The 20,088-nt window shown below is 38.5% G+C and overlaps 1 protein-coding gene across 2 annotated transcripts in view; it reads right to left on the reverse strand.

Annotated features, from left to right (window-relative positions):
- uggt1 (UDP-glucose glycoprotein glucosyltransferase 1) overlaps positions 1 to 20,088 on the reverse strand; it is a 143,844-nt gene that overhangs the window by 45,700 nt on the left and 78,056 nt on the right. For both annotated transcript variants that reach the window (XM_043701925.2, XM_043701924.2), the window contains 9 exons: positions 16,729 to 16,823; positions 15,545 to 15,751; positions 12,752 to 12,883; positions 11,250 to 11,377; positions 8,851 to 8,946; positions 8,614 to 8,716; positions 7,126 to 7,205; positions 2,655 to 2,844; positions 1,658 to 1,816 (listed from right to left, as the gene is read on the reverse strand). In XM_043701925.2, coding sequence (XP_043557860.2) covers positions 1,658 to 1,816; positions 2,655 to 2,844; positions 7,126 to 7,205; positions 8,614 to 8,716; positions 8,851 to 8,946; positions 11,250 to 11,377; positions 12,752 to 12,883; positions 15,545 to 15,751; positions 16,729 to 16,823 — 1,190 coding nt within the window. The remainder of the gene's footprint in view (positions 1 to 1,657; positions 1,817 to 2,654; positions 2,845 to 7,125; positions 7,206 to 8,613; positions 8,717 to 8,850; positions 8,947 to 11,249; positions 11,378 to 12,751; positions 12,884 to 15,544; positions 15,752 to 16,728; positions 16,824 to 20,088) is intronic.

Consider the following 20,088-nt stretch of genomic DNA (forward strand, 5'->3'; position numbering starts at 1 on the left):
TGTGGAAGCTGAAGGACACCCACGTGATTCACAGCAATCACATCTGCAGGAAGTGTCTGCAGCTCAAGAAACTTTCGTTCAGCGTTTATCAGCTGAAGATTTAACTTTGGGCACTGTAGTGCATCAGAGTTGCAGAAAGTTACTTGGGACAATTTACTGAGGAAGGCAGACACATTCTTCCAGTCAGGTACATCAGATTTAGTCCACAGTCAGAGATGTAAGTGAGGCTGAGCTGGGCATCAGAAAGGTGGGGAAGCCTCAGCCCTTGAAACTGACCATCAGATTTGATGTTATTGTAGCTTTTGGAGATGAGAGCAAAGACCAAGAAAGAATAAACAAACTGACTATGACACAATGGGTCATTCAAAAGGGACAATGTAGTGGTTTAGCAGAAGAGTGAGAACCCCAAAGCCTGTGTTGGTAGTCGATGTCAGAGCTAAGGACTTCTTGAAGCTGGTGGGAATTTTCAGTTGGAAAGATACTGCTGTCATGATCCACATGGGTAACAATGACAAAGGCAGGACTAGGAATAAGGATCAGCTAAAAAAAAAAATGAACTGAGGAGTAAAATAAAAGACAGAACTACAAAGTTAATAATCCGTAAATTACTGAGCCATGAGGAAATTGGTATCAGTTAAAGGAGACAAAAAAAAAGTCCACGGCTTAAAGAGAAAGTGGTTTCCATTTATGCATTACCACTCATACAAAAACAGAGAACTGTACCACACTGGGACAAGAGTTCTGGCAAATCACAGTTTGGGCTGTGGTGGGGCTTTTATCCAAATAGTGGTAATGGGGTGGTTCACATGAGGGGACATTTGGAAATGTAAAAAAGGACCAGGCCAGGATACAGCATAATTTTGTAGATAATGACAATCAGTGTGTGACCGGAAATCACAAAGTGCATCAGTAAATAAGGCCGGAGTAAGAAAAAAATGGTACATCTAACTTCTTGAAAACAAACAGCTAAGAAGGTTGGATGATACACATTTGAGTTTTAGGTGAATGAATGACATCACTGAAATATGCAAGATTCTAAGGAGGCTTGATGTAGATGCTGAGAAGGTATTTCCCACTGGCGGTGAAGTCTAGAACAAGGGGCCCAGTTTAAAAAAAAGTCTCCTCTTGCAAGACAGAAATTAAGAGAAATGTCTCCTATCAGAGTCAATACATTTTAGTATTCTCTTCCACTGCAGTGGAGACTGAGTCATTGAATATATTCAAAGTTGAATTAGGTCTTACAATCAATAAGGATTTCAACAGTTTTCAGGAGGAGGCAGGAAGGTGGAGTAAAGTCAAGAGGCCAGAGTCAGGGTCCGAAATTGTCTATTCTTACTCTTTCGTATGTCATATTCCTTCAATTAAAATAAAAGTATGAATAACTTTGGTTAAAAAAAATCTTTTGGCACCCACATCCCAGAGAAATTGATTCATTGCACAAGTTTGGTTGAACTTTTTGGGGTGATGTGGAAGGTGAAGAGGATATATAATTCATAGAAAGAAGAAAAATAAATTTAACCAAGGAAAATGTAGATGCTTTAATGGAAGAGCTGGAAAATCCACAGATCTCCACAGCACTCACGAATAGATAAACAGAGAATTGTATTTCAAAAACTTTGGTCAAGATTTGTGCTTGCAAAGAGCTGTGTGTACCTACCAGGTTTGCCATTACAATTGTGTCTACGATTTCCTGGTTTGCATTGGTGCCCAGGGTAAATTGGAGACCTCTGGGGGGTTGTCCTGTTGAAACATCATAACAATGTCCTTCTAACAAAAGGTACTCCAATTCATACTCTGCCGCTACACCGCCATCAATCTGAAAATGCAGGATCAGGACAAGAGATTTGTATGCTTTAAATTCTGTTTCAGGAACCATTATCTTAACAGCTATTTAAACTTTGAATTAAAGAACCTCATGTTACAGAATTTGACCATTTGGTTCATTGTGCTTGCATTAGCTCTTTGAAGAAACTCGATAATTAAAATTCAATTCCTCTGCTCTTCCCCCACAGCCCTGAAACATATCTTTTCCAAGTGCATATACAATTCCTTTGGAGAGTTATTTTTGAATCTTTCACAATCTATGCTGAAGTGCTTTCCAGATCATAGCAGTTCACGAATTGGAATAAATACTCTCTCTGCTTTTTAGTGGCAATTTTCTTAAATCTTTACACCTCTGGTTGCCAAAATGCCGGCCAGTAAAATAAAAACAAATTGCAGATAGAAATTTGAAACAAATACAGAATGCTGGAGAGATTCAATAGATTTGACAGCGTCAATGGAGCAACAAACAGAATTACTGCTGAGTCTTGTATGACTCCTCTTTAAAACCTTACTTACTTCATCTGAAGCTTTCCGAGATCCAACAATTATATTCCTGCTAACTTAACACAACCGAAGTTCTAGTTTTGTTCAGGAAAACCTCCTTCTGCAATCTCTCCAAAACACAGGCATCCTTTCTAAAAGCATATGGCATAAAGCCTTTGCTGAAGTCTAACCAGTGACTTATAAAAGGTTTAGGACAACTTGATTGCATCGCTGACACTTTGTGAAGAATTCTACTATACCAACACCAAAAGCTTTCTCACTTTGTCAAGCCTTCATATCACATCAGTAAAACTAATTTGGATATTAAAATATTTAACAAGACACACCTCCTTCAGGTAAATATTGTCGAGATCATACGAAGTATGGACAGCCTCCACCATCCAGCTTTCAGGAGTGTTGATGATAAGAGTGAAGAGGGGAGACTGAGGCATGTCCAAGAATTTGGCCACTGGTCCAGGAGCAAAGCTGCCATCTGCAGTGAAAGTAATCTCAGGCTCCAGAACAAATCGGTAGATGCTGCAAAATGAAGGGCAGAATTTCCTTTGAAGTCTTTGAATTCTACACCCATTGCTTTCTTGTGCTAACTAAACTCCATTATTCATAAAAACTACAACTATTTCATCCTCTGTTTACAACCTAAAACTAATGCAAAAATGAATGTCAAGACATACAAAGATCGATCGTTTATCTTGGCAATCAGCAGAAGTAGCAAACTGAACAGCACTGAGTTTCAGTACTACCAAAACAGATTTACAGAACCAAACAAAAAGGCAATTTAAAAAGTCCCTCCAAGTAAGTCAAAAATTGTTCATTTCAACATTGTAAAATGCCCAAACTTTTACAAGTTAGGCTTATAAACTGAACTGGAGCATGAACCTGTACAACGCACAGCAGCACCCAATGACGCAGGAACACAGTAAGATCGCCTATCCGTCTCTTTTTTTTAAGATTCACAAGCATAACATGGGCATTGTTGACTCGGTCAGCATTTGTGCATCCCTAGTGGCCCTTGAGAAAGTAGTGGGAACTTGCCTTTTGAACCTCTGCAATCCGCATGCTGTAAGATGACTCACAATGCTGTTAGGGAAGGAATTACATGATTATGATAGGTTCTAAGTCAGGGTGGTGAGTGACTTGGAGGGCAACTTGTAGGTAGTGGTGTTCCCATATATTTGCCTTTGTTGTTCTAGGTGACCATGGGTTTGAAAAGTGCTGTCCAAGGATCTCTGGTGAACGTTTGCAGTGCAGAAGATATATACATTGTTGCTACTGAGTGACTGAATGTTTGGGGATGTTGAGCCAATCAAGTTGGCTGTTTTTTCCAAGATGGTGTCAAGTTTCTTGACTGTTAGTAGAGCTTTATTCTATCACACTCTTGACTTGAGCCTTGTAGATGGTATACAGGCTTTGGGAAGTCAGGTGAATTCCTCATTGCAGTACTCCTGGCCTTCAGCCTGCTCTTGTCACTACTGTACTTGTATGGCAAGTCAGTTCAATTTCTGGTCAGTGGTAATCTCCAGCATGTCATTAGTGGAGGATACAGTGATGACAATGTCACTGAATATCAAGAGCCAATGGTTAAATTGTCTCTTATTTGAAAATGGTCATTGCGTGACATTTGTGGGCATGAACTTACTTGCCAATTGTCAACCCAAACCTGGATATTATCTTGATTATGTTCTTTTGGACATGGACTGCTTCACTATCTGAAGAGTCATGAATGGTGCTGAACATGGTTACTCTTGGGTCGGTGTGGACTTATTGGACTGAATGGTCTGTTTCCATACTGTAGGGAATCTAACCTAATCTAATTTAATATAAATATTGTGCAACCATTGAGAAACAGCCTGAAGTCTGAACTTATGATGAAGGGAAGGATATTGATGAAGCAGTCAAAGATGGCTGGGTCTAGGACGCTATCCTGAGGAACTCCTGAAGAGAGGTCTTGGAGCTGGGATGACTGACTTCCAACAACCACAACCATTTTTCTTTGTGCTGCGTATGACTCCAGCCAGTGAAAAACTTTCCCTGAATCCCCGACTCCAGTTTTGCTAGGGGTCCTTAATGTCACACTTGATCAAATGAGACCTTGACATCAAGGGCTATCACTTTCACCTCATCTCTAGAATTTAGCTCTTTGGTCGATGTTGAATCTAGGCTGCAACGAGGTCAGGAATAGATCAACCCTGGAAGAATCCAAATTGAGCAATGAGCCGGGTATTGCTGAGCAAGTACTGCTTGGTCGTACTGGTGAGAACAGTTTCCATCAATTTACTAATGATCAAGAGTAGACTGACATGGCAATAATCGACCAGGTTGGATGTGTCACGTTTTATGCACACAGGACATTCTTGGACAATTTCCATTTTGTTGTTCAGATACTAGTATTGAACTAGCTTGGCTAGTGGTGTAGCAAGTTCTGGAACACAAATCTTCAATACTATTGCTGGATTGTAATCAAGGTCTATACCCTTTACAGTACCCAGTGCCTCCTTTTGATATCAGGTGGAGTGAATGGAAGACTAGCATCTGTGATGCTGAGGACCTCTGAAGGAAGCAAAGACTGATCATCTACTCAGCACTTCTACCTGAAGATCACTGCAAAAGCTTTAACCTTATCTTTACAGGTAGGTTAACAGTGGCAGATCTGGTTGAAGACTGATCAACTCAGACATGTTCTGATGTCCTTTAAGAGTGTGGGGGAAGGGGGTGGTGGTGGGCACAATGATGCAAATGTAAAGGAGCCTTGTAGTGGGTGGCAACTGCTCACACTTCTAATAAAGAGCCATTTTTGTTTCCACATACAGGGAACCTGAAACCTATGCAAGGATCCTCTGGCAAAATAAGGACATGGTGAAGTGATAATTTCACTGAACTAATTATCAAGATCTCAGGCTAATGATCTAAGGACATGAGTTTGAAACCCACCATGACAGATAGTGAACTTTGAATTCAATTTTTAAAAACTTGGAATAAGAAGTTAGCTTGGTGGCAGCTATGTAACACTATGCCATAGGAACATACCTAGTTCTCTAATGTCCTTTAGGGAATGAAATCTGTCATCCTGACTCGCACATCCCATGAAAGAACACGAAAAAAATAAATGGAATGTGCCCAACTGTAATAATTTTCTTCAAGTTATTACCAGCCAAACCATTAGTCTTTAAAGGGGCCAGTGACAGCTGTCAATCCAACTATTTACATTTCCTTATTAAGAAGAAAAAAAACTCCACTTATTTATAATTTTGTTTTTGGTTATGATGTCAGCAACAAGGCCAGCATTTATTACTCATTCCTAATTGCACAGAAGAAAGCAATGGTGATGTGTGACTGATGGAAACAAGAGCTATCTACTGATCACCTGGCTCAGGAGTCTGGGGTATAAGCATCTAATGTGTGGACAGCATGTATAACAGAGATGATAAAATGGGAAATGTCTTGCAGTAAGTAACAAAATGCTTAAGCAATTATTCTTACATCCAGAGGAGCTCCAGAGAACACTGAAGAGAGTGTTGCAATTTGTATTGGATTTTGCATCCCACCTCGGCCTCATAACAGCACAACTGTTGCAACCAGGGATGCAATGAATAGCTGAACAGGAGGTGGTGCACGGGCTGTGTAGAAATGACATCCAATCTAAACAACCTTTGCTATCTTAATATAAAACAAAGTTTTTTCACAAGGAGCTAGTTTATTCTTGTGAAAGACATGAAACAGTTTTTTCACAACTCTGTTCAATAGAAATATACAAGGTGTCACTCATTAGACAAACATTCTATGTTTTAATTATCTTCATGCTGTCTTGAAATGGATTAAGGTGCGATTGCTGCTCAATACATTCAAGAACAATTACAGCTATTTAATCCAAGTTTGACAACACTTCTTTGACTTTTCTAACAAATCCATATGTGCACGTCATGGGAAAGTGTTATTTTCTAGATGAAAAGCAGGAGTTTGCTGACAGGTGAGATTTTGCTTTTCACAATCTTATCAGTCAACAGCAAGAGTAATTCCCAGAAGCCAATGCATGGATTGGTGGCAGAAATAGCAACTGAATGCACCAGTTTATTGATTAATATCAAAGTTTCTGAAGTTTACTAATCATAAAGATTTCTGTATATTTTATTTGCACTTATGTTACAATGTACTTTAATATTGTGCAGGCAAATGGGACTTGTCTAGTTTGGGAAACTTGGTCAGCAGGGCCAAGTTGAACTGAAGGGTGTGCTTCCATGCTGTATGACCCTATCATGTTGCCTTTGTTTGCAAACTCAACTCCAACTATTGCTAAAGCACTATTCCAGGTTTGATTGGCAGAAAACAGCAAATAACTGTCCTTGACTATAGATAGTATTTGACACAATATGACATCAACAGTCACTGACATCAGTGAAGTCAGTATCCGGGGGGGTTGAGAAACCTCCAGACTGAAAGCATATCCGGTGCAAAGGAAAATGGTTGCAACTTTTATTAAGAACATAAATGCATAAGTTCCTCATGATAGCATCTCAGTTCTTTGTCAAAAAGCACTCCTTTATTATATCAACATTACCACTGTTGGTAACGTTTCTATTTTCTCTTCCATTTTCTACACTATGCTGTGTTGTGTATTCTTATTCATCATTAAGCTCACTAATCCCACATGGCCAGAGGCAAAATCCACACTGTTTTTGACTTGCTGCTTCAGCTTTGATACATTAAAAATGCAGAAACATCATGTGTACAGTGTTTAACTGTTTCCAGAGTATCCCTCAATTGCAAGAGATTATTTTTAGCAGTTGCAGGAAGAGTTCTTACCTTTTCAGAGGCATTTCTGAAAGTTTTGGTTGACAGTTCATAAGCACACGGAGATTCATGTTGACCAGCTGGTTTAGAACCTAATAAGATGGAATACATCTTGCATAATTTAAAGATACAAGGGGTAAAATAACTGAGGCAGAAATGAATCTGGCAAAGACAATGATGGAATGGGAATCACCTGTGCTACAAACCCATTAAAGTTTTGTAGAATATACTTTATAGGATAATTAAGTCTATAGATGTGATCTATTTTTGAAGGAGTGGCAAATTAAATTATAAAAACATAACATGTTGTGACAATAATATCAATCACTACTTGTTCCAAATAAACTCTGCATTCAGAAAGACAAGGGAAAACGTGGGACGGTCTTCTTGTTCATTGTTTTGGAGAGATCTATGGTCTCATCAAAGTACTGAACTGCCTCTTGAATGGTTCCCTGCATTTTGTATTCCGTGCCCTTGAAAAGCCAACCATCTATTGATGAATCTTGACATGAAATAAGGTTCGATGACACCGGTCAAGATCCTATCTATGACCAGATTATAACAAAGTCCCTTGTAATCAATTGTAGTTTAAGCCAATGTTCATTACTGACGTTTTCAATACCACCATCTCATTTAACTTACTTCAAGATAGGTGAGCCTAAAGTCTATCCTACACTTATTGCTCACTAGTGATGAGGGTTGAGATTCCTTTCAGTTGCCCCAAATATTTGAATGTTATCATTGTCTTGGTGAATAGCAGTGAACATAGTCTGCCAGGCATGTACTATCAGTTACATGGTTCATTATTGTTAGTTCTATTGTCATCCACAATAACCTCAGTGTTGAATTGTTTCAAATTGCATGCTGTTAAACAGAACTAATTCAATGAAAGGGAAATACTTTGTTATGCTTCATGTATACAAGGTGTGGCACACTCCACAACAATCTTCTAGCTACTTATCTCAAGCAATGCTCATCTTCATCCTGTTGCAGCAATTTGCACGGTGGCACAGTGGTTAGCACTGCTGCCTCACAGCGCCAGAGACCCGGGTTCAATTCCCGCCTCAGGCGACTGACTGTGTGGAGTTTGCACGTTCTCCCCGTGTCTGCATGGGTTTCCTCTGGGTTTTCCGGTTTCCTCCCACAGTCCAAAGATGTGCAGGTCAGGTGAATTGGCCATGCTAAATTGCCCCTAGTGTTAGGTAAGGGGTACATGTAGGGGTATGGGTGGGTTGCGCTTCGGCGGGGCGGTGTGGACTTGTTGGGCCGAAGGGCCTGTTTCCACACTGTCAGTAATCTAATCTAATCTAATCTAATCTAAAAATGATTGGCAGGCTCTCTTATATCGCCAAAGCAAAGTATTGCTGCACTGAACATTAGCAATTAGCAATCAAGCCTTAAGCTAAAAAAAAAAGTACAGCCATTTCCAATTACAGCAGTTTCTTAAACTGGCACAGTGCTTGTTGCACAGAAGGACACAACAGAAACTACTTCACTCACCAAAAGGAATGAGGAAAGCCTTTGAGCATCTCTGGTCACAGGATCAGTTACGGCCACCACTTCAAAGTAAACCTGTTCTTCTTTGGGGCGTAATTTAATAGCACTAGAAAACATCCAGGATAGAAGGATACAAAAATAATTCAATTACCTAAAGTAGTTCTTCTTTTAAAATGAAATCACTGTTGAATTCAGGTTATTTCAATTGATGAAAACTGAATTAATTTTAATAGTGCTCACCTGAATTCTCCTTCAAAGAACCGTAGGTCAAGCCTCGATTCTCCTTTGGACTTTGATGACAGTAGAGAATCCACTTTCATTACAAGATCGCTTGCACTTGGGGGTAGAAAAAATTACTGTTAAATATAAATAGAATTCAAGCCAAAAGCCATTTAATAGTCAAGAACAATCCTCCAGATCAACTATAAAATATTGTTTTATTTTCTCAGAGCCTTTCACAATCACATACTTAATTATAATGTTGAAAAATTACCCCAATGAAAGGCACACTGCAATTGGAGATTATACAAATTGTAATTAATATTTGAAATGAATTATCTATTTAAGCCATCAGTAAGTTTGATGAAATGTGTTTAAATGTTTTTCAGTAAAAAGTTCAATTTGTCTTAAAATATGCAATTAGGATTTGCATACCAATACTCTCCACAGTTAAGACAAAGCTTACACTCAGTGTTAAAGGAAAGTATTAATCAAAGCTTGTATGAATGTACTATGGATGAAAAATTGGAATGCAGTAGATTAATCAATTCTAACAATATGTAATTAATGCAAAGTAGGGCGTTTTGAACATGATCAAAATTTGAACCAAGTCGAAAAATTCAGAAGAACAGATTCTATGAAGCCATGGACATAGCAGAGATGGAAAAGGTCAAGTCATGATTTGATTGCATGGCAAAATAAGAAATTGACCATACTAGCTTTGAAAACCATAAAACCAACCGCAGCTTCGCAAAAACACAATCACGATTTCTTATTAGGGCTGCAGTTTGTACTGTTAAAGTGGTGTCCCATTCGTTTTGTGGAAGAAATCATTTTCAGAATCATCTCTAACTTCTATTGCTTAACTTAGAATAGCTTGAGATGGGCATTTCCTCTCTCTGTCAAACATTTTCTGTAGTGATTTCTATCTTTTCTTTGGAGTTCAGCAGATGAAAATGACTACAGGCTGCTGGAGCAGCTGCTGTCAAATGATTCAATGTTCCTCCAGTCGTGTGGTTAATTGATATTTCACTCTAACAATCTCTGATGTGCAATCTGAATTGTCTCTTCTCGCTCCAGATGCAGTTGTGAACTCACAAAAGATACATGTGTCACATTCACCCACAGATATTTTTGTATGGCTTAATGCTATGCCCTACCTACTATTCTGTCTCACCTTTAGGATGTCTGAAAATGAGCAATATTCCAAAATGGCTGCTTGTCATAGAATTGTATTGATTGGATCATTAAGCAGCAATGTTCAGAATGCAATTATATAGGTAGTTCGTCATCATCATCCAAGCTCAGAGATGATTTTGCTCAATCACCTTTTTAAACATACCAGTTCAACATTACTTACAGTGAGCTGCAGGATAGATTACAGTGACTGGCGTGTTCAGCTATGCAAAATACCACAATGCTCTCTGTTGTCTTTGTTAATCTATAGTTGATTTTGTTTCATTTCCTGCCCATTGTCATATTCCCTTATAGTGTCTAAGTGTCTGTATTTTTCTATGCTCTGCCCTTTTGTTTTAAAAAGAAAAGCACTCCTTCCCACCTCATTATGGGTCACATACATGGTCATACAAGAGAAAAACATTAATAATCTTAGTACCTAACCTAGCATGTAAGGGAAATTGGTAAGCAATATACGCTCTTTGAAGTTGAGCTGCAGCAAGCCCATAGAAGTGGTGGTGCAGGACAGCCACATTAGAGGAAGGAAGTGGTCAAAGAAGGATGATTGAAGGAAAGAATACAAAGAGCAAAGTAAAAAGATTGCAGTTGAGACAATGCACAGGTAGAGAGGAAGTGGGAGCCTTGTGTTTGGATTGGGACTGAAAGAAAGATACACCTCATCTTAACACAGACTGACAAGCATCAATAGGATAGCAAGTTGAAAAGTGGGTAACGTTTCAAGGGTGTGGAGGTTTTGAGATTCACTAAGAGCTTGCAGTAATGTTTGAGGCCTGCAAACATGAGTGTAGGGAAAAACAAATATCATCAAGAGCGGAATCTGAAACCTAGGGACATTTAAAACATGGTGGATCTGGCAGATCTTAAAGGGTGATGCTCGAGTCTGATGAGGTTGATGTGAAGGAATGGGTGTCGGTGTAAGTTGGGGAAGGGGTGGGGAGGTGGGGGAGTACAGCATCATTGGAGCAGAAGGTGAGGTATGAACTTGCAACAGTTAGGAGCCAAGGACTTCAGCAAGAAGATCTGGTTTGTGGAAGTAGGATCAAAGATCATTGAAAGTAGTGGCTGAGGCTGGAATGGAGAGTGTGGAGCTGGAAATAAACCGAGGAACACCGAAGAGGGAAATTAACGGGTCAATTCAAATTTGTGCATTAAGAAATTTTAAGTTTAGATTCCTTTGAACAGACTGACTGAAACTAATACAGAATTGCCATAATATCACTCACAGATCTTCTTCAACCATCAGCATCCGGATCCTGACTTTGATTTTCTCTGCTGCCTCAAGAGCAATACTCTCCAACAGGTGAAAGTCATTCTGATTGAAGATTTCATTTTCTTCCAGTGGACCAATAATCTACCAGTGTTGAAAAGTACAAATTTGTTATTATTTCAGACTCTAGACCAAGAGATTGTATGTGGTTGACCCAGACAGCTAGATTGGTGCAAGCAAAAAAGTGAAATTGTATGAAGTAGGGTGAATCTGATACTCAATTCCTGACAAACCATGGAGCAATTTGTTGCCTCCAATTATGAAAGGCTATTCCAGCCTCTGTATATTCCTTAATATTAGATCATCTAATAAAGATAAATTTTGGTTTATTCAAGTCTCTGAATTTTGTCTTGACTTCTAGACCAAGGCTCTGAGAGAACATGTTAATCTGGTGTGTATGTTGATCCAATGGCTACAGTTGGGTAAAGTGCAAATTTTCTAATGACTTGCCATAAAAAAAGTTAGTGTCTGAAGTCTGAATATTTACTGGAATCAAACAGTTTTGATTTGCTAAAGACACAAATTCCTGAAATATTGAATAAAACCAATTCATTTTGGCAGCATTAGACAAATGGCACATATGATGAACATTGGTCCTTTCCAATCAGACATCTTGAGATATAATAAAACAGCAAAAAATATATGCACACAAAAACATCTGCTTGAGAATAATTGGTCATAGGTTACATATTTTTAGTGAATGTATTTTTATTACATTCATGATGAAACAAACAAATATTCAATTGTGTCTATCATGCTTACTAATCAGCATTGCATTTTAGAAACTGATGAAGATGATTTTTCAGCAATGTGCAGCCAGAGACAAGCCCATGGCACCACAGGCATCTCGGCGACACTGGGGAAGAGGAAGAAGAATGAAACAGGACATAAGAGATAGCTACACACTTCCCTCATCTCCCGATTAATACCATGTCCTCTACCACCACCACTATTTTATGGGTTATACATAAGTGCAACCAATGTGTGCTGCTCCTTGCTGTATTTTAGTATCTAAGCAGATTCCACTCCGTGTTCTTCTAATCAGAGATTTTCACATGTTCAGGCCAATGGCATTGCATCAGAACCAGCCAGTGACCTGAAAACATAACTGTTTTCTTCTACACAGATACCGCCTGATCTGCTGAGTATTTCCATTGTTTTCTTTTTTCTTTTCATATTGCCAGAATAAATAGTAGTGTGTGTGTGTGTGTGTGTGTGTGTGTGTTTAACTATCAAATCAGCTGTCTGAGATAGCCAGGATAAAGAATATGCGAAATGAGATACAGCTTTTACTCATTGGTGGAATTGGTGTCCATTATTTAAAACAGTTTGTTAAACTATGGCAGTCTGCACACCAAGGGCAGAAAGCAAATCCTCCAGTGCCAATGAAGAACCTGAAATTGTCTGACTCCTCTTTACAGTGACTTTCTTTTCAAGCGAAACCAACAAAGTACTTACGCGTCCATTGCTAATTATGGCTCTCTGTCCTCCCTTTAATTGTACTACATCCTTGCAAAAAGAACTGTGTGACAAAATGAAATCCAATTTCAAAGTTTCAAACATCTTTTTGAAGGCATCATTGTCCATACCCTACAGAAGGAAATAGAGAAAAAACGGTCAAGCACAGCATTAATGGAAGTAAACTGGAAGTAAAATAAACAGATAAGGTGCGTAATTGAATTTCCACACTCTACAGAATGTTGAAATTATTTAAGCAGTTATATCCAAAAAAAGGTTCCTCTTTGACACTGCTCCCAGATCATGCAGACTGTAGAGAACATGTTCGTGCATAACTGACCTTTTAAGAATTTATCCTAAAGTGAGATCTGATTATGAAAGGTAATAAGGTGGTTAGGAATGAGTTTTTTTTTAATTGATTGATGGGATCTGGGAGATCACTACCTGGGCCAGCATTTATTGCCCATCCAGGACTGCCCTTGAGTTGGTGGTATGGTGAGCTGCTTTTTTGAGCCACTGTCAACAATTTCATGTCAGTGCCTCCACAAAGCTGTGTTAAGAAGAGAGTCCCACTGGTTTGACACAGTGACTGAAGACTGGTAAAACATTTCCAAATCACGCTGGTGAGCTGCTTGTAGGGGAACTTGGTGGTGTTCCCATGTATCTGTTGCCATTGTTTTCTCCCCCACTGATAGTGGTCATGGATTTGATAAGTGCTACATGAGGAACCTCCTGCAATGCACCTTGTACGATGGTACGTGCTGCTACTGCTAAGTGTTGGTGGGTAGTGGGAGTGAATATTTGTGGATGCAGTACCAATCAAGCAGGTTGTTTTGTTCTGGTTGCTAAAAGCTTCCTGTGCGTTGTTAGTGCTGCATTGATCCAAACAAAATGGGAGGCATTCCATCACATTCCTGATTTGAGCCTTGTAGATGAACAGGCTTTGGGGAGTCAGGAGACGAGTTACTTGCTGCAGAATTCCTAGCCTTCGACCCGCTCTTGTAGTCACAGTATTTATGATGCTATTTCAATGCAGTTCCTGATTAGTGAGGTAACGATAAAATAGGCCTCCTAAAACCATTGTGTCTTTTTTTTGGAAGAAGGTTTTAAGACAGAGGTGAAACAATGTCTATTGAAATCTCAAAGTAAATAGCTTGTGAGGCATTGGGTGTTTTTAAGTTGGAACAAGAGAAGCAGCCTGAATGGGTGTGGTCAAGCTCTCACAAAATCATGATTTTTAGTGTCTTAGCTTTTCAGTAGCAGGAATACATGTTGCTGCAGTTCAAGTATTCCTGCTATACTCTCTCTGAGTTGTCTCTTGACGTTTGTCCTCCTGGGCTGCTCAAGTTGCATATAAGACAATCTATTTTATTGAATTTGCCTTTTGCCAAATGTGCGTTTATGGGGTGTCATTACATTGGAACAGTTAACTAGTTAAACTTACTGTATTTATTATTTTGTTAAGCATTAAGAGTTACAACTAAGCCAATTTTTTTTCTGTCATTGTATTTTAACTATAGTATATGAATAATTTGTATTTTGCTGAATGTGGAGCAGTTTAACTAATCAAATTGCATCTGGAATGCAGCATCTTACAGTTACCTTTAAAATAAGAAAACGTTCAGACTAGACTATCCTCTTCATACATTTTGAAGGGTGTGTGGGCTGATCCATAACAGTGATTGCCCCTCTGGAAATTAATAGTGGGGCATTCAGCAATGGTACTGCCACTGATTGCCATGGAGGCAATAGTTAGATTCGCTCTTGTTGTGTGGCGCAAATGTTACTTGCCACTTGTCAGCTCATACTTGGATACTATCAAGATGGAGGCACCCTCTACCAAATATTTAAATATAAAATTAAAAAATGACCTCAGGAATTCCCCCCCAGGGCTGCCTGTGGTTATAGCTCAGGCCAGATAGACTTTGATGACCTCTCAGACACATTGAAGACTACTCCCCTGGTCTGCTACGATGGAGCCACTTCCACATAGCGAAATTGTTATTCAATGCTTTTGAGAATCTTCACTGACTAGAAAATTCCAATTGTCCTCCAACAACACATCTCAATAGACACATTTACTAATTCGCTTAACCCTTCAACATTTGCAGGGAGGCAAAATATCCCAAAGGCGGGAGGAAACCAGGAACTTGGCAAACCACTTCACAGCACAAATCTAAATGTCTGTCTATCTGTCTCTGTACCTGCTATCATATCTTATTTGCTACTGTCCAATTTCAAAGTTTTGCGTAACACAATCTGATTTTGGCAAGATTGTTGTCAATCAAATGTGCTTACAATACATTGAAATACAACATTCTTGTAACGTTCATACCCTTACCAAGTATTTATTGTCATGTAGTCTGGATCTGAATCCCCACTTAGCACTACAATTACACTAGAATTACACTGACAACTTAACAGCTTAAATGAAAAGCTTAAATTGTGGGAGCTAGCCACATCTTCAAATGAAGTGTAGTTTCTGCCTCAGGTAAATGGTGCAGGTCAATTCTGTGCAATTCAGCAACAGAAAGTCGACAGGAATTGTGTGGCAAAAAAAGTAAAGCAGCACCACTGGGAGAACCACACCACCTGTCAACTGTTGGAAGCTGAGCAACAGCAAAATTAGACATACAACTCTTATTGTGCAATTACAGTTCATTGGATGTCCTACTTTTGAACCACTATACTTTTACCTCAAGCACAATCAAGCATTTGACTGTACACTGCCAACTTTTTCTACCTGTATTTATCCAATGAAACCAATGGATAGAGATGAGTAACATTACTTACACCAACAGCAAATTCCATGATATCTGCTCCGTCAGCCAATGCTTTTGCAGTGTCTTCTTTTGCCAGTTTAGTAATGAAGTTCTTGGCATTATTTACGCTTTGAGTGTTAAGTGCAGCCCAGATGGCTCTCGCAATAATTGTGTTCTTTTCAGTGGGTTCAGTCGTTGGATTGTTTATGAAACCAATCCTCAGGTTATTGCTAGATTTCTGCAAAGTAACATAAAACAGGTTTGTAAGTACCAAAGACATGTCTATTTTAAAAGCACACTTAAAAATTCAGTGCCAGAAATATTGCATACACTTTAATTATTTAATTTTTGAGAAACGTAGCTGAAGAGCTAAGGACTAGAGTCCAGAATGCAGGGGTGAAAAGAAGTGATTATATGAATGAAGAAATGTTAGTTAGGTGATGCCAAGACAGCAGATTGTAAGAGGAAGGGTAGACCAATACTGGCAAAGAGAATAAACACAACTAGAGCAAGACAATGGGCAAATTCTTATTTCAGTGAGAACATTGAAAATTTCACATTCTATCACTGGAAGAGCCAATTTCCAGTCCCAATATTGTGCTTAAGGTTGTTAATATAATAGGAATACAAAATAAGCTGAAAATCCAACCTCAGTTTTCACCCAAAGAGAAGAATTCTAACCCAATTACTTTTCATATTCTGTTCATTGGCCAAATAGTCAAGTAAAATGTTATCAACTACAACAGCAAGCCAAGGGAATTTAGTAATTATCCCAATTACCTATACAATGAGTTTTCAAACTCAGCTGCATGCAAAGCAGTACAGAACTAGGACAATGCTGTTTCTGGCCATGAGGGAAATTAAACAGCAAATGGCATCTGTATAAAGTGCTCTCATTGCATACAGATGATGATAGTGAGGAGTGAAAAGTAAATACAACAAAGTCATCAATTATGATCATGCATATAATTCGAATGAAAATGAGAGATCACCTGTGAAAAGAAGGGTTAATCTCTTGACCATTTAAAAAAAAATGTTATAAAATGTATTTATGAACAATTTCAGCATCCTCCTCCCACCCCTCATTTCTCAGGAGATAAGTAGACAATCATGATACTGCAAGGCATTGGATACACAGGTGACGCAATGTGTACATAATGTAGCACAGACGGCATGAGAGGCAAGTAAGATACTGTCTTAATGTTACCATCTTACCAGATGTTTAAGTGATTCATACAATAATTGTCTCCCGGAAGAGTCATCAAAATCTCCAATGATCCAAAATGTAAGTGGACGAATGTATTTATCGTCTATAAAATAGGGTGAAGAGAAGAAAGTGAATATCATGCATTTCACCACATTTGAAATAACATGTTTGGTTCTCATCGGATATTCCTCAGTAACAATCCCTTGTCCATCATGTGACATTCATCCAGCTGGAGGGGCACAAGACAAAGACAACTCAGTCAATGCATTGGTACTTTCCTTAGTATGGAACAACTAAAAGCCAATTGTATCGTAACTACTGTACATATGTTATTGTTGTGTTTATTTATGGCCATGTAACTTGTTGGTAAATAGTGTTATCCAATTGAAACCAAGTGAAATCGGTGACCAGGATGTCAAATGTGACCCAACCACTGAAATATTCATGACCCTCTTATGGCAGAATCTCTACCTTGGAAAAAATCAGTGAGTGTCAAATGCATTCTACTGCTGTAATGATGCACGATATAAAATAACATGCATGCAGAGATTTATTAGCTTTTAAAGAAGAACAATTTTCTGCATTTCCTCATTGACTTTCTAGATTCAAATCAGAAACAGCAGAGGCCAAAGCAGCATGCTTATTAGGTTTTTGATTTAGAATGCTTTTATGTTTTTTCAAGGTTAAAATCCTTCTCCCACCACAGTGGATCAATAATCCCTTTAATTCAATTACAAGAGGCCTGGGTGCCTCAGGTCAGTAAGTATGCAAGAATAAAGTAGCTGTTGTTTTTTTCAAAGATTACATTGTTATTAAGTACTGGGGTTGAACACTTCACAATGTTGAAAAGACTTTTAAATAACCTGCACTTCACATGCTGTTCACTGCAAATCAGAGTGTATTTAAAGCAATTTTATTTTTGCATAACAACATTATACATCTCAATTTTTTTCCTGTCTGCATTGGACTAATCTTTGTAAATGACTTGTTTGGTCTTGACTCTCAACACATTCAACATCCTTGACAAATGCAGTGCTGCATAGAGGTTTGCTGAGGTAGATGGTAGGACAGGCAGGTTTCTAATGTAAATGGCTTAGCTGTAGCTAATATGTCTTGGCCAGAGGGCACACAAAGTGTAGATTTGCATCCATAACATTTCATGCGATAAGAATGATCAACTTTAGCTAAGCAGTAACCAAAGGGGCTGTTGTGGCACAAATAAACTATCCCTACCTCTGAAGGAGGCTTGGGTTCAAGTCTCACCTGTTTGAGAGGTGTGCAAAAGCACCTCTGAACAGGTTGATTGAAAAAAGTAGTGACTAAAGACCACATAATCCCCTAGGACAAAAACAGCATGAAATGCTAATACTATTCTAGATCAGAGAATCTTACAGGGCATACTGAGTTCCTGGAGTCATTTGTGTCTTTGCTCTTTGAAAGCTAGCTCTATTAAAGAGCTATCCAATTTGTTGCACTTGCCTGCTCTTTCACCACAGCACCGCAAATATTCCTTCTAAAGCATTTATCCAATATCACATGGATGGATTAAAAGGGAAATATTTTGTGAAGTAATCAACTTCATGGAAGCACCATCACTGGACTCGGCGCAAGTCACAATGGTTAATCTTGCTAGCAAATGTTGCATGGAATAAAGTGAGCACAGCTTTAACTGTTTCAAAGTGTGTTTTGCACACAAAAGATAATGGATAAGAGAAACTCTGAAAATTTCAACTAATCTGCTCAAAATTTAATTTGATCTAGCAAAGCTCAGGATGAAACAATACACAAAAATCAAAATGATTAATGTTGAAATTCAAAACCTTTAGGACCGTTAAGTAAGTCAATGCAGGCAGACTGCAATATCCACAAATATATTTAGACAAGACGCTGGAGTACTATCCTGTCTTGTAGGATGGAAGTGCTCATCATTTCCTTCAAGTTGTCACCTAGATTAGTTTTCCATTATGCTGAGTTCCAGAGTGCAGACCAAGCACTGCCTCATTAGGTGGAAAAGCAAAAACATTTTTGTTGAATAGTGAGGGCCAACTTAGCTCAACTGCTCATAGTTGGTTTCAGATTTGGACTAACAAAGACCTGGATGCAGGCTATGACCATGCTGGGGATCGTAACCATCAGAAAGAGGTCAAAGGTAACCTTAACACATGGAGTCCAGTCCTCACATTATAGCTCTGCAGCATTGTGTTAATGATGTGGTTGGGGACTTCTCAGCTGAACTGAAATAGGATGTGGTATCAGGCTATTTTGATTAGGTAGCCTGGCTCCATTTGTGTTTGAGCTTTTAGGAGGGTCTCTGCTAGAAATGTCACCTATATTGTCAGATCTTCTGATTCTTTCCAAACTTACAGATTATTATTTTAATTGTATAAGTTGAACAATTCATTAAGTTATTAGTTACAGATCAGTATTAAGGCTTGAACCTGAAGAATTATACCAAAATACAATTTGAAGATCTGAACTATTTCAAAAGAAATGTGTCAGACACATCTATTTCCACAAACTTATACCTGAAAAGTTGTGACATAACTAGACAACATTTTGAATGATAAAGTGAAATATGATTGTGGGGTTTCAGCACAAAGGTTCACAATAAAGATTTGGCATGTGGGCAATCTGCAGAAGTATCAGCCTTCTATGGGTCCACTTATAATGAATAGGGTTCATTTCTCATTCATCATTCTGATACCAAAGGGAATTACAGCTCAGAGAAAATAAAATGCAAAGAAACAGGATAAATGCTGCTTAAAGTTTGGCAATAAGCATCAACTGTCATGCAGATGAGTTGATTAATGTGAAGGGGAAGGCAGAGGAGAGTACTATTTTAATGATACATTCCAACATAATATGACTGTATGGATAGAATCAGCAAATTCTGCAATAACCTACTGGAAATTACAGGAATGCCATGCAAAAACTGGTATATTTGCTTTCATTTCCCAATTTGTTTCTAACATCTTAAGGCATAATCATCAAAATAAACACATGCTACAGCAATTTTATGAAAATAATCTATGTTAGTGTGTGCAAGATTAATTAGCTCTTTGCAAATTATTCTTCCACTCAATTGCATAGTAGAGAATTCCAGCACAAAAGGAGCATCATATATTTTATGCACATTTATCTGGTAAACAAATAACCAGCATGCTTTCTACAAAATTGGCAGCATTCAAATAATCATTTTACAACTGACCTGAGACAGTGATATCACTATTATTTGATTTAGATGGTATTATAACTGGCTGAACCCAATTTAATCCTCACAAAATATCTAGATGAAAAACCCACTTTCTACCAAAACCATGGTCAGTCCTTGTCTCCAAGAACTCAGCCCAATTTGTTACTCCTCTACA

This window comes from Chiloscyllium plagiosum, unplaced genomic scaffold (genome assembly GCF_037043375.1).
Source record: "Chiloscyllium plagiosum isolate Xiang-an unplaced genomic scaffold, Cpla_swu_hap1 HiC_scaffold_13, whole genome shotgun sequence".
Classification (NCBI taxonomy): Eukaryota; Metazoa; Chordata; class Chondrichthyes; order Orectolobiformes; family Hemiscylliidae; genus Chiloscyllium; species Chiloscyllium plagiosum.